The 13630-nt window shown below is 41.2% G+C and overlaps 2 protein-coding genes across 2 annotated transcripts; one reads left to right on the top strand and one right to left on the bottom strand.

Moving 5' to 3' along the window:
* Positions 1 to 5361: 5361 nt before the first annotated feature.
* On the bottom strand, positions 5362 to 5796 carry LOC101958108 (IQ domain-containing protein F5). Its single transcript, XM_005327063.3, has one exon. The coding sequence runs from the start codon at positions 5794 to 5796 to the stop codon at positions 5362 to 5364; it is 435 nt and encodes a 144-aa protein (XP_005327120.3).
* A 1844-nt stretch (positions 5797 to 7640) lies between these two features.
* Positions 7641 to 12595, top strand: LOC101957823 (10 kDa heat shock protein, mitochondrial-like). The gene is made up of 2 exons (XM_040270553.1): positions 7641 to 7704; positions 12276 to 12595. The coding sequence occupies exons 1-2, from the start codon at positions 7641 to 7643 to the stop codon at positions 12593 to 12595; spliced, it is 384 nt and encodes a 127-aa protein (XP_040126487.1).
* Positions 12596 to 13630: the final 1035 nt, after the last annotated feature.

Raw genomic sequence — 13630 nt, 5'->3', positions numbered from 1 at the left:
TTGAGCAAAAGATGCAGGCATAAGCAAGGAAAAAATTAAGACAGACAAGGGTTTCCTGATGATTGGTAATCTTGTTGCAACCTCTTGTGAAAGGTTACCCACAGTATGAGGTTATCAACTTCCCATTCTACTTTACAGTTTGTCTCTCTCTTAATTATGGCATTGGGCATTTCATTGCATGCGTTGAGTGGCCCACATATCGGGCATAAGGATTGTCCCTTGAAATTACATCTGGTTGTCCAGCTTCAGTTTAAGGGCTTCGGGAAACAGAGCAGTTCTTGTCCTTGGTTGGAGAGTCATAGCCAGATGTTGGAGGAAACTAGAAGAATTCAGGATCATGTCTGGTCTATAGATAAATTATAAAAACTTAAAAGCAATGAACAGGGCTACAATATAATAACAGGTATACTATAGTATCTTCTGAAATATAATTTTTCTCTTTATATGCATCCCCACTTCTAAAAATAATCAGAGTATGGCTAATTTGCATGCAAAGTAAGTTCAGTTTTATCAAACGTGGCATGACTGTTTGTATAAGTACAACAAGAATAGCAATTGACCGCACAGACTTTCTGTAAGTTTGCTGAAACTTTCACAAAGAATCTCAGATTGAACTATTAAAACCTTACAAAGTCAAACCATGGCAAAATTCAGACTTCTTCAACACTACATATAGATTTGAATAAATTCATCTCTTCCTGGGATCCTCAAAAAATCTTGAGGTTCCTGGACCTACCAGAAAGTGACAGATTTACTCACTCATTGTAAGGTTGGGAACACTTGGAGACAGGCATTCTATACACATTTTCAAATATGGCGTTTTGTCAAAGCCTTGGTAATATAACCAATATTTCCGGTTGTATCTTTTTATAAAGAGAATGGAAACTTATTATTAACTATATTGCCATAGAACAAGAATATCCACAAGTAACTTTTTAAACTCTGGAGGAATCTGGTAGAGATAAAAAGTAAACATTTCAATTCTATTTACAAAAATAGACTCTCGACCAAATTGCTATAAGCTATAGAAAGCCTAAAATTAAGAAGTTTCATTAAATCTGGAAAACAAATCATTAAGATAAAGAACCAGCAAAATTTCAAATAAAAAGTCATAAAAACAAAACTGTTCATTTAATTCCATGTAATTCCCATTTTCCCTGATTTAGAAAAGCAGCTTCCTTGAAGCTGAAGCACTTTAGGATTATAGTTGCTTTCTAAAGCTCTCAGAAAAGCATCAGAATAACACAGTTAATTGTCTGTGAGCAGCAAGACTTAGAATGGCTATGATTAAAAACCCGATGAGAGTTCAGTATAATCAATTGATGGGAAATAACACAACATAAAACCAGAATATGGCTAATAACATCATATCAAGACATCTCAGATTTATGGGTATTTCCTATAATTTTTAGAACACTAACATCAAAAATATATTCATCTAATACAACTTAAGATGTAGTATCATTTTTTTATCTGACAATGTTTCCCATAGAAAGTAACATAAAAAATAAGACTTATTAGTTTACTCTCACTCTTTTATTAGCACAAATTTTTAGTGTCTTTTTTTATATCAATAATTGAACTCAGGAGTGCTTAAACACTGAGCCACATCCCTAGCCCTTTTTATGTTTTATTTTGAGACAGGTTCTCGCTAAGTTACTCAGGGATTCATTAAGTTGCTGAGGCTAGCTTTGAACTCACAATCCTTCTGCCTCAGTCTCCTAAATCGATGGGATTACAGGTGGGCACCACCATGCCCAGCCCTTTTGAGACATTTTAAGGGCCTTCTGGAACCCTCCAAAGTAAGTTTTTTTTTAAAGAGAGAGAGAGGGTGGGGGAGAATTTTTTAATATTTATTTTTTAGTTTTTGGTGGACACAACATCTTTGTTTGTATGTGGTGCTGAGGATCAAACCCGGGCCGCACGCATGTCAGGCCAGCGCCTACCAATTGAGCCACATCCCTAGCCACCAAAGTAAGTTTAAAGTCAAAAGAATTTGATTTTGGAAAGTCTGTCAAAATGTCACAATGTTTAAAACATTTGATTAATCAGAATCATGGTTGTTATGAAACAGGGTTGTAAGGCACAGGACTTGTTCTTTAGAAATTAAAGAGCTCATTTTTATGTTGACCCTGAATCTCTCCCAGCTGAGGGAAAAGCCCGACAGGGAGCTAACATGGGTTGGGTCATGTGATGTTTTCACAGTGTGCCTCATGATACAGAAATTTTCTTGAGGCTGGTGAGTGACCTAATATCAAAATAACTCATTCTGTGTCCTGGCTTGTCCTTTCTCAGGAGTCTTATTTCTAGGTGGTCTCACATGTGCCCACCAGTCCAGTTGTGTCTTGACTGAGATTCCTGGTGCACTGGGGTCTAATGCAGGAGACTAGTCTAAAACAAAACCTTACTGAAACCTCGTTTAACAGCTAGATTGAGGGGTTAAAAAATCCTTAGTACCTAGTTTCTCTCTACTATCCCTTGGCTCTGCTTTCCTCTGTTGGTTCCATTCTCAGCAAGATTTTTCCATGTGGAGGCCAGAGCTCTGGTTCTGTAATCCTTGCAGTTGGCAAACCCAGTAATTCCAACCCAGCACCAGAATTGACTCTCATTGGCCTGGCCTAGGTCAGGTGCTCATCCCCGAAGCCATCATGTGACCACATTTATAAAATATGCTGTCAAAAGACTCCTAAAGCCCAAGAAGTAGAATCAGGAATCAATAAATGGGATGGTATCTAACTAAAAAAGCTTCTTCCCAGCAAAGAAAACAATCAAAAACATGAAGAGAAGGCCTACAAAATGGGAGAAAATCTTTGCCACCTGTATCTCAGAGACAGCATTAATCACCAGGATATATAAAGAACTCAAAAAACTTAACACCAAAAAAAAAAACCACATATAACCCAATCAATAAATGGGCAAAGGAACTGAACAGACACTTCACAGAAGAAGAAATACGAATGGTCAAAAAATGTAAGAAAAAAATGTTCAACATGTCTAGCAATTAGAGAAATGCAAATTAAAATTACACTGAGGAGTCTGGGGTTGTGCCTCAGTGGTAGAGCACTTGCCTAGCATGTGTGAGGCATTGGGTTCGATTCTCAGCACATAAATAGATCAATGGTCAATAACAACTAATAAAATATTTAAAAAAACTACACTGAGATTTTATCTCACACCAGTCAGAATGGCAATTGTCAAGAATATAAAAAACAACAAATGTGAGTGAAGATGTGAGGAAATGGGGAAATGTACACACATGCATTGCTGGTGGGACTGCAAATTGCTGCAACCACTCTGGGAAAGCAGTATGGAGATTCCTCAAAAACTAGGAATGGAACCACCATTTGACTCAGTGATTCCACTCCTCATTTTATACCCAAAGAACTTAAAACCAGCACACAGTGAGGCAGCCACATCAATGTTCACAGCAGCTCAATTCACAATAGCTAAGCCATGGAACCCACCTAGGTGCCCTTCAATAGATGGATAAAGAAAATGTGGAATATACACACAATTGCATATTAGTCAGCCATAAAAAAAGAATGACTTTATGACTTTTGCTGGCAAATGGATGGATCTGGAGACTATCGTGCTAAGTGAAATAAGTTAATCTCAAAAAAAAAAAAACCCACCACCACCAATATGCAGATGCTAACATTCAACAAGGGGCAAGGGAGGAATAGAAGTTCAGGGGAGTAGATAAAGGGGAATGAAGGGGGATGGGCATAGGAAAGACAATGGAATGAATCTGACATAATTTTCCCATGTTCATATATGAATACACCACAGTGAATCCCAACATCATGTACATCTACAAGAATGGGATTCTAATTAGAAAAAGTATGTAAAAATATGTCAAAATACACTCTACTGTCATGAATATCTAAAAAGAACAAAGAAGAAATGTGCATGGTGGGAGGCAAAGACCGAGAAAAAAATACTGAGGAACATAAAGAGGGAATTATAGGGAAATATCACATTACAAGGTATAAGCAGACAGACAGAGACACACACACACACACACAAACAAACAAATACACCGATCCGTGTATGGTCAGTGAACCATTAGAGAAGACACAGAAGCAGCTCAACAAACAGTTTATTGCACTTGCATATCCTATGGAGAGAGTCACTGTGTATCCAAAATGTTTCAGGAGGAGGAGGAACTCCAGGTTTTGTGAGATGGCAGCAAATGGAGTGAGGAGGAACCTCAGGGCCTGTTCTGGTTGGTGTTTCCATGAAAAGGCAAGTCCGGCTGAGCCAACAGCTTAGGACTGGCTAGTCAGAAGAGACAGAACCACTCAACGTTGGGCCCTCTGCCTTGCCCTGGCCCTGTTAGGGAACAGACAGATGAGGAAGGTATGAATATAAAGTTAAGAGAATAATTCTATAAAATAGGCCCATTCTTCTATAAAATAATCCTATAAAATTGGCCCACATGCTTTATTTTTTCCATAAACAATTTACTTGCAGCCCTGCCTGGCCTCAGTGGACATGATATGTGACATTCCTCAGCAAACTACTTGTTCACTGCAGGAGAAATGCAGGCCCTCAAAAAAATGTTGATAAGAGGAACCCAAGTTACCCTGAAGGAGATTTTTGATACCAGATCCCGAAACTCTGGGAGGTACGGATAGTTCCTCCTAACCATAAAATCTATGAGAATGTATGATTAAGAATCCAATCAGAACTGGTCAGCCTGGGCCAAGTTGACTTAGAGTTGACCTGACAGTCTGATGTCACCCTACAGTCAGTCAAAAGTCAAGAGGTGGACCTGGGTGTGATTCTTTGGAAACTTCTTTGGGGACACCGTAGGGCTGCAGGTGGCAAGTGCAAAGCTCTGAGATGGGATACACTTGGGATCTTCTGCTTGGGGGGTTTGATGGATAGCAGAGCATTGGAGGAGATTGTTGGCAGAGGGTGCAATGGTTAGAACCAGAACGTGCCAGGTCACGTGGACCACAGGGAGGGCTTTTGAAACTTATTCTAAGCTGAGTGGGAAGGTATTGGAGGATGAAGGGCAAAGGATGGCAGAGACCCCCACACTGTACAACTATAGGGGTGTCATTTGCATAGACCACAGTGAAGGAGTCTCCCTGGAGCTGGTCTCCTTGGCCACCCTGCAACCCCAACCCTCCCACCTATGGCAGACCTTGCTGATGGATCTCGGGCCCTGCTCCTCTAGCATGGGCTCTCACCCTCTTATGACTCAAGCACCCCAGACACACCCTGCTGATTCCCCCAAGTAACCATGTAAGATGCTTTGTACCTTCCATCATTTTCCTGGCCCTTTGCTGAGATGCAGACCTCCAGGAGCTTGTCTAACAAAGATCTACTGACGCATATTTGGAGCAGACCTGGTCAGTTCTTTATTGGGAAGGGGATGGAATCGGTGATCCGACAAATCTGTGATCCCAGAAAAATGTCAATTTGAAGTTTTAGCTCATTTTCTGTGATCTCGTAATTTCCCCGGAAAAAGCCACGGGTGTGGCAACTGTGCCAGCGCCAGGAGATCTGGATGACCCGGACAGCATTGAGCACACGACAGTATCGCAGTCTGATGAGCCACATTCGAACACAGGCCTGCAGCTTGACACAGGCCCAGATTTGCCGTGTATTCAACTCCAGCATCGTCCGCCGTCTCCTCTCCAGCAGCTTGGCCAGTATCTTCCTCCACCAACACTGAATGATCCAAACTCTCAGGGCAGCATGTAGCAACGTGCGTCGCACCAGGGTGCCCCGCCACCAGGCCTGGATCTTTGTGGCTGCTAGTGTAGAGTCAGAAGTTTCCTTCATTTTGCGAGGGAGTGGGAGATACAAAGTAAAGAAATGACACTTAGGACATGTTCCCCAACAACCTCAAGCCAAGAATGTGCCAGGCAGGGCTTCTGATCCTCTGTCAATCAACAATCTCCTCTTCCTCTGAAATTAATGAGCACTGGACAGAGCAATACCTGGGCCTAGAAATTCAAGCAAGTGTCCTCCTCTGCCTGCCTCTCTCTACCATGTCAGTTAATGCACATATATATTCATCTTGACCTCTGAGGCTCAAAGTAGCCATCTATAGAATGGGGGTTCCCCTGCCCTTTGTTACATCACCTGGTTTGCCTTGGTCTTGGAGCAAGAACCTTATGATCCACAGGATCCACTTGAGCCTGACTATCTACCTGGGCCTGTCACCTCCCCTTCATACCCTCTGACCTGCCCTCTCTTCCCTGATTTCACTTCAATCTGAAACCTGTTCCTCTTTCTGCTAGTTCCTCATATTAAAATTTTCCTTGCACTACACAGTTTGGGGTCTCTCTAGTCTATTTCTCACTTTCATTTCTTTTGGTTACCAAAAGGTCTTCAGTTAACACACACACACACACACACACACACACACACACTCACATGTGCTCATGCATACACTCCCACACAACTCCAGGTTTCTCCTCCCCACAACCAAGTCAGCTTGCCTCAGTCATTGGCCTTCTTCAGGTTGCTAAAGCAACTGGAAAAGAAGACTCAATTCCTATTCATTCCAGCTTTGGATAATGGGGCAACTCTTTGCGTTGACCCGGACATTTTGGGTTTCTGTTGTTTGTTCTGAGTAATACATAAGAGTACTACCTTCCACTCCCAAATATATCCTGGGTGGATAAATTCCATGATCATCTTCTGCAATGAGCTTCAAAGCGATAAACACCACTTCTGGGTGACATGGGTTAGAGAGGTGGAAGGTCAGAAGTCACCTCAGTTATTGAAGTCTGTACCACCTACCTCTGGTGTTATTTCCTCTGCCTCTGCCTCTGCCTCTGCCTCTGCCTCTTCCTTTTTCTGTGGTGAGATCTGCTCAACATTTACAATTACGATTTCACAAGGGTTGCCATCCTTCTGTAAACAGTTAAAAGGGAGAGGTGTGGGCAGGCTGTTCTTTGTGTACAATGGGGGTGTCGATTCTAACACACACTCAATTTCCTCAATATCCCAGTATCCCTAGACAGAAGGCTAGTATCCTGATTAACTGTGGAAATCCACCTTCCCCTCCCTGCAACTTGGGTGAACTGGTTATATCTTACACAAAGTTTATTGCCCATGATTTGGAGATAGATAATTCAAATTCCCTCAGGTCTGTGATCCTCTAAATTGCCCATGGTTAGGGGCTAGATGGTTTCATCACGCTCAGGCCTGCATTCCTTCTGCCACAGTGGAGGAGGGGAGAGAGCATTGATGTCATAAGAGCACCTATGATGCATGTACCGGGGGCTTCCAATAGTTGGGCCCGTTTTAGTGAAAGTGTCTATTCTTTCCTGCACACCTAAAATGTGGTTGCAAAGGCATGGCATGGAAATTCTGGTTCATTGACATAAATGTGTACAAAGTTATCATTTTGGTCTGGTTGAAAAAAAAATTGAGACAATTTAAATATCCATCAATAAGGAATTCAAAACATGGATTTCAGTTAAGTCATACAATGGAAAAAAAATGAAGCAAAAGAGTTTGTGACAAAATAGTTAATAGGTGCTTTACAAGAGGAGATTCACAAATGGCTCAGAAGCACATGAAAAGATGCCCATCACTGTTAGTTATGAGATAACTGAAAGTGAAATCAAATGAGGTTCCCCTAGACATCCTAGAGAATAGGTAAAATAAGAAACATGGACAGCAACGATCTTGGTGGGGACCCAGAGCAGCAGAAATTCTTCCATCCTTTGGTAGAAGGTATGGAACAGCAGAACCAATGTGCAAAATGTTTAGCAGCTTCTAAAAAAAGTTAAATATGTATTCCCTAAACCATACAGTTCCACTCCTAGGTACTCACAGATTAAAAAATAAAACCATGTGTCTCACTTGACATAAAATAACAACTTTGCTTTGAGGAAATTAGAAAATAGTTTATTCTGAAGCCCGGAGTGGTGGTCTACACCTGTAATCCCAGAGGCTCAGGAGGCTGAGACAGGAGAATCGCAAGTTCAAAGCCAGTCTCAGCAACAGCAAGGCACTAAGCAACTCAGTGAGACCCTGTCTATAAATAAAATACAAAGTAGGGCTAGGGATGTGGCTCAGGAACCCCTGAGTTCAATCCCTGGTACCAAAAAAAAAAAAAAAAAAAAAAAAAAGAAAGAAAATGGTTAATTCTGAACTAAATATGAACGACCATGGCCTGGGAACCTAGATTCAAATTATCCAACAACATGCAAACAACAAGCGAAACAAATCGAATTAAAGAACAGTATGATCCCTCTCTCTGTTTGTGTTCATGTGTTATAAAGCCAATAAAGTTATAAAAGTTTAGAATTTTTAAACTTTTAAAAAGGGGAGCGTGAGGATTAGGAAGAAACACAGAATAAAATTGAGCTCTGATTGTCTTTGATGAGGACAGTGGAATTGAGATGGGGGTCAGGCTCCACTCCCTCATTGTGGCTAAATACCCTATGTCTGGCCTATCTTCAGAGCAATTATTTTTCAGCCTCCTGGGAAATCAGGATACATGCAGGCCAGAAAACCCCAAGGCCTCATCCCAGTCTTGAATATCTTTGTTCTGCACCTTTCTTTGCCATCAAGCCCCAAGGTCACACTCAGGATTTCAGTGAGTCATGGAGGCCAGTATAGAAGCAGGGTTCCATCTCTGCCTACTGCTGGCCCCTGAAGCCCCACCTGGTGCAGCAAGGTCATTCTGAGCACAAGGGCCTAGGGGATAACCTAAAGCCCTGGTCTCCTCAGAGCAACTGCCCCAGGGGTCACTGAGAAGGGCATGTGGAATGTGCAGGTGAGAATGTGCAAGGCTGGTGTGGGGCTGTAGGGGGAGTGTGGGGAATGGCAGAGGCCATTCAGGCTTGGGAGTGTCAGTGTGCAGTTAGTGGGACAATGGTCGTTAAGGTGGAGGACAGGGGAAGTGTTGGGAGGGACACCTAGGACAGGGAAGGTGCTGGAAGCATCTGTTGGATGATGCAACCCCAAATGCCAGGCTTGCAGTTCAGGATTTCTTTCTTACTTTGGATCATGGCCTAGTGATTTTTTAATATACTCTTTCTTTTTGATACCTTCAAATAGAAAAAAACTTTAAACATCTTGACCAGCTTTTCCCATTATCTTTAGCAAAAGGATTCCTCCCAATCGTCACGTCATTATCAGAAGTAGGAGTGTCTCCATACTGGATCTTTAACCTATTGCTTTATTTTTCAACTCCCTTTTCCCTTTGTTAACAAAGCACAGGTGTGTCTGCTTGCAGCCAAGAAAATTTCTACCTTAATAAACAACTACTAAAAATTCACATACATTTCAATTTCTGTTAAATTTCTGTTACATCTGGACAATGCCACATTGTTTTCTTTTTTTTTTTTTTTTTTTTTTTGCTTTTCCACCTATGACCCCCGCTCCCTGACCATTTTCCCTACCTTTTATTGGACTGATTGAGAATTCTTCAAAATTTTATTCCATTTATTATTTTAGAAGTTAAGGCAGGATGCTGGTTACCTAGCCAGTATCCATTTTTCTCATCAATGGAACTATAGTTATTTGGAGTAGCATATGCCAAGATTAGGCAGCAGGAGAAAAAATAATAGATGACCTTTGTTAGTCCATTTACCACTAGGGCTGTCAAGCGACTCTCACTGCCCAATGAGATGTCAACAGAAGACACTGAGTGATCTTTTGGAAAAACTAGGCTTCTTGGGGCCAGGATGACCTTATCACCCTTAACCTCTAATCCTCTTATTTCCTGAAATATACACAAGATAGCAGGCACTCTGGTAGCCATTTTGAGACTGTAAGAACAACAGTCCCATCCATTTACAAGCATGGGAAAGTTTGGACACTAGGATCATATCAAGGATAAAATTAATTTTCTCATTTTTTTGAGCCACCATTGTGTTGGTATCTATCATAATAACCAAATATAATTTCTCATATTAAAATTATGCATTTAATTTTATTTTTACAATATACTTCAATGTTGATATGTGTATTTTGTATTATGACTTCCTGTTAAATTCTGGAGCAAATCATGGTCTCTCATCTCATCCTGAATCAGGTAAGAACCTTACTCCACTTCTTTTTCCTCCACTCATTCCTACAACAGTCTCACATATTGTTAACATCTTAACTATTATTTTTAAATTGATATTGAATTTACAGTAAAATCTTGCTTAGACTAAAGAGTACATTTTTATGACCTCTCTGCTCAGTATGTGCTATGAAATTCTCTAATTTGATTCCCATTGCAATATTAAGAGTTAGGTTGGGGGGGGCGCTGAGGTTTTGGCTCAGGGGTGGGAGCACTTGCCTCACATGTGTAAGGTACTGAGTTTGATTCTTTGCACCATATATAAATAAATGAATAAAATAAAGGTCCATCAACAAGAAATATTCTTTATAAAAGACCCAGCTTGGAGTATTTTCTTATAGCAGCATGAATGGACTAAGACATGTTTTCCTTTTGTGTCATTTCCTTCTGAGGTTTTCACTGTTATTTACTGAGCCAGTATATATTTCTGGGCACTATAGAAAACTTTTCAGGTTTTTACAGATAAGAAATGTGTTCTAGTCAGTTTTTTTGTCACTGTGACCAAAAGGCTTGACAAGTGATTATATAAGGATTCTGGCTGTGGAAATGTACCAGGCAGAGTTCCTCTGATGAGCAAACTCAGGAGGGTAACAGGTGCCCTGTTTTCCACACTTGGACCATTCTGCAGTTTCTCCCTAGAACTAATGAGATGACTAATACATGCTCAATGCCTAGCTGTTATGGTAGTGTCCTTTATGAGGAGGCTCTGTACTAGAGTCTTATCAACCTCAACCTTGATCTCAGAAACTCAGCTTCTGAGAATAAAGAAACTCTCTTAGTCAACACCAATGTGTCACTGCACCTAAACCTGCTCCTATAACAGTAACTTTATACAATGAGCAATATGTTCTAATGATGTCAATGACCTAATGTAACTTATGGATATAAATAAACCTGGCAGCTCAGCCAGCAACTCCTTTTACTTTGCCCCTGTACCTTGCTTGCTTCTCTCTCTTTTTGTTTTTCTTTACACAATTAGAGGAGGAGAAGTTCATTTAGGGGTTCACAGTTTCAGAGGTCTCAGTTCATAGATGGTCGGCTCCATTCCTTGGGGCATGAGGTGAGGTAGAACATCTTGGCAGAAGAGTGTGGTGGAAGAAGGCAGCTCAGGAAATGGCACCAGAAAGCACAGAGAACTGCATTCAACAAGAACAAAATGTATGCCCCAAAGGCATACCTCCAGGACCCACCTCCTCCAACCATACCCTACCTACCTACAACTACCACCCAGTTAATCCCTATCAGGGAATTAATCCACTGATTAGGTTAAGGCTCTCATAACCCAATCATTTCACCTCTAAACTATTTTTACATTGTCTCATACATGAGCTTTTGGGGGACACTTCATATTTAAACCATAAAAAAATGGTACTTCATTTGCCCTTCTACTTGGATAACATTGGGGGGTGTTAATAATTATGTGCTAAAAATCATATTTCTTTGGAAAGTTAAGGTGTTTCTCCTCTCTCTCTCTTTGCAACTCTTGTTGCTACTGAGAACATGGGTGTCAATCTGACTTATTCCCGGATGGGAAACTGTTGCTTTTATTTCCTCTTTAAATATTTCATTATTTCATCTTTAGCAGTTGAGATTTTTTGCCAGAACATGTTGAGTTCATCTGTTTTCAGTCATCTTGGTATGGTCGGTCAAGCGTCTTAAACTATGATTCTGAAGAATCTCTTTCAGACTGTTTCATCGATGGTGGGAAATTCTCTCATTGATGCTTTGAGTATTTCTTCCCTCCAATCTCTATACTTCTTTTCTCAGGAGTGCATTTTTAAACAACACTGGAACCTCTGGATCTTCCATTTCTGGGGAGTGGGCTGTGAGGAATGGCCTTCCTGGATAAGGGTATCATGTGGCATCCAGAGCTGCCATGCCTCCCAAGACCAGCCACAGATCCTCTTGGAGACAGGTAGTCTCTTGCCAACTGGATAATTACATAAGTTTCCTTGAGGTTTGGAGTAAATGTTTTACTTGAGTGTATGTTTTACTGATTTGGCTGAGTATTTTCTTCTACAGATAGTTTCTCTCTTTTTTAAAAATAAAAAAAAATGTATTTCTTCTTTTCTTTCCTTTTTCTTCGCTTTCTTAAACAGTCAATCTAAAAGCTATTAGGCTGGTCAGCACAGTATAGGTGTACACTGAGGGTAGGGGGAACTCACCAAGGTAGAGGTCATCAAGAACGGTGAGCAACAAATCGGAGTCTGAGCTGCAGCAACTTGAGTCCTGACCAGACATGCATTTAGAAAGTTTCTTCCACTTTTTGACGGAGTATTGTTCGAAATTGCAGCCAAAACAATAACCAAAGGAGGCATTATGGCTCCAGAAAAATCTCAAGGAAAAGTATTGCAAGCAACAGTAGTAGCTGTGGGATTAGGTTCTAAAGGAAAGGGTGGAGAGATTCAGCCCATTAGCAAGATGGTTGGAGATAAAGTTCTTCCCCCAGAGTATGGAGGCACCAAAGCAGTTCTAGAAGACAGGGATTGTTTCTTATTTAGAGATGGTGACATTCTTGGAAAGTATGTAGAAACAAATCACGGTTGAAATGGCATCCTATGAAGCTGCTCCTTCCACTGAAGCAGTGAAATCTTTCATCATGTAAATAATTTCCATGTGTCTTTTATAATAAACTGATGATAATTTAATAACATCCATTATCTCAAAAATTTAGTTTCCCCGTACTTGTGTAAACATTTCCAAATAAAATATGTAAATGGGAGGGGGGGAAAAATGTGAGCAAGGCATTAGCCTAGGAGAAGTGCCCATCAAGGAAACCTGGTAAAAGGAGGATGGGTTCACACGGGTCCAAGTTCATATCAGTATTGCATATCATATCCAGTGGGATGAGGAGGGCATCCTTGGTTTGTAGGAAGTCAGAACTTTAGCACTATGAGGAAGATAACCTTACAGAGGGGGTCCTGAATTTCTCTGTCAGCTCAGGTTGATGAAAGGAGCATCTAAACAGATCTACAGAGCAATAAGGGAACTAAGAACCATCAGCTGGGAGGAGTGTCGCTGTGTGTGGGCTGCCTGGTACTGTGTTGGATCCTGGGGGAATAAGAAAGGCATCCATGTGGGTGATGGGCAGCAGCAGCAATGGAAGATTGGTCACAAAAAGGGAAGAGTGATCAAATCAGAAAATTAATTTTGAATAATTGGGAGCCATGACTCTCACTGTCAGAAATAAGAGTTAGAAAAAAAGAAGGATTCCATGATAGCTAAAGAGTGATGCTCAGCACCCACTTCCCCCTCAACAAATAAGAACCTAAACTGGCAAATAGCTGCATTTCCAGATGAGTGGCTGAGGAAGAGCACTGGAACTCAGCAAGGAAAACACGGGAAACTCAGAAGATATGAAGACCTGGGATGACAACCGAGAGAAGAACAAGGCACACTAGCAACCACAACCCCAGCTCCCTGGCTAGGTGATCCCCCACATCCAGGGAAAGGGTAGATGAAGAATCTTATCCAAGCCCCATCCCCACAGAAACTCTGGCTGTCATTATGGGCTTGAAGTCCACTTAAGGAAGCTACCTGAATTATGCAGGGTGGCTTCGCTTCTGGGAAGGAACCCACATC

Source organism: Ictidomys tridecemlineatus, chromosome 3 (genome assembly GCF_052094955.1).
Source record: "Ictidomys tridecemlineatus isolate mIctTri1 chromosome 3, mIctTri1.hap1, whole genome shotgun sequence".
In the NCBI taxonomy this organism is placed as follows: Eukaryota; Metazoa; Chordata; class Mammalia; order Rodentia; family Sciuridae; genus Ictidomys; species Ictidomys tridecemlineatus.
The sequence above is the reverse complement of the archived record's forward strand: the minus strand, read 5'-3'. Positions and strand labels throughout refer to the sequence as shown.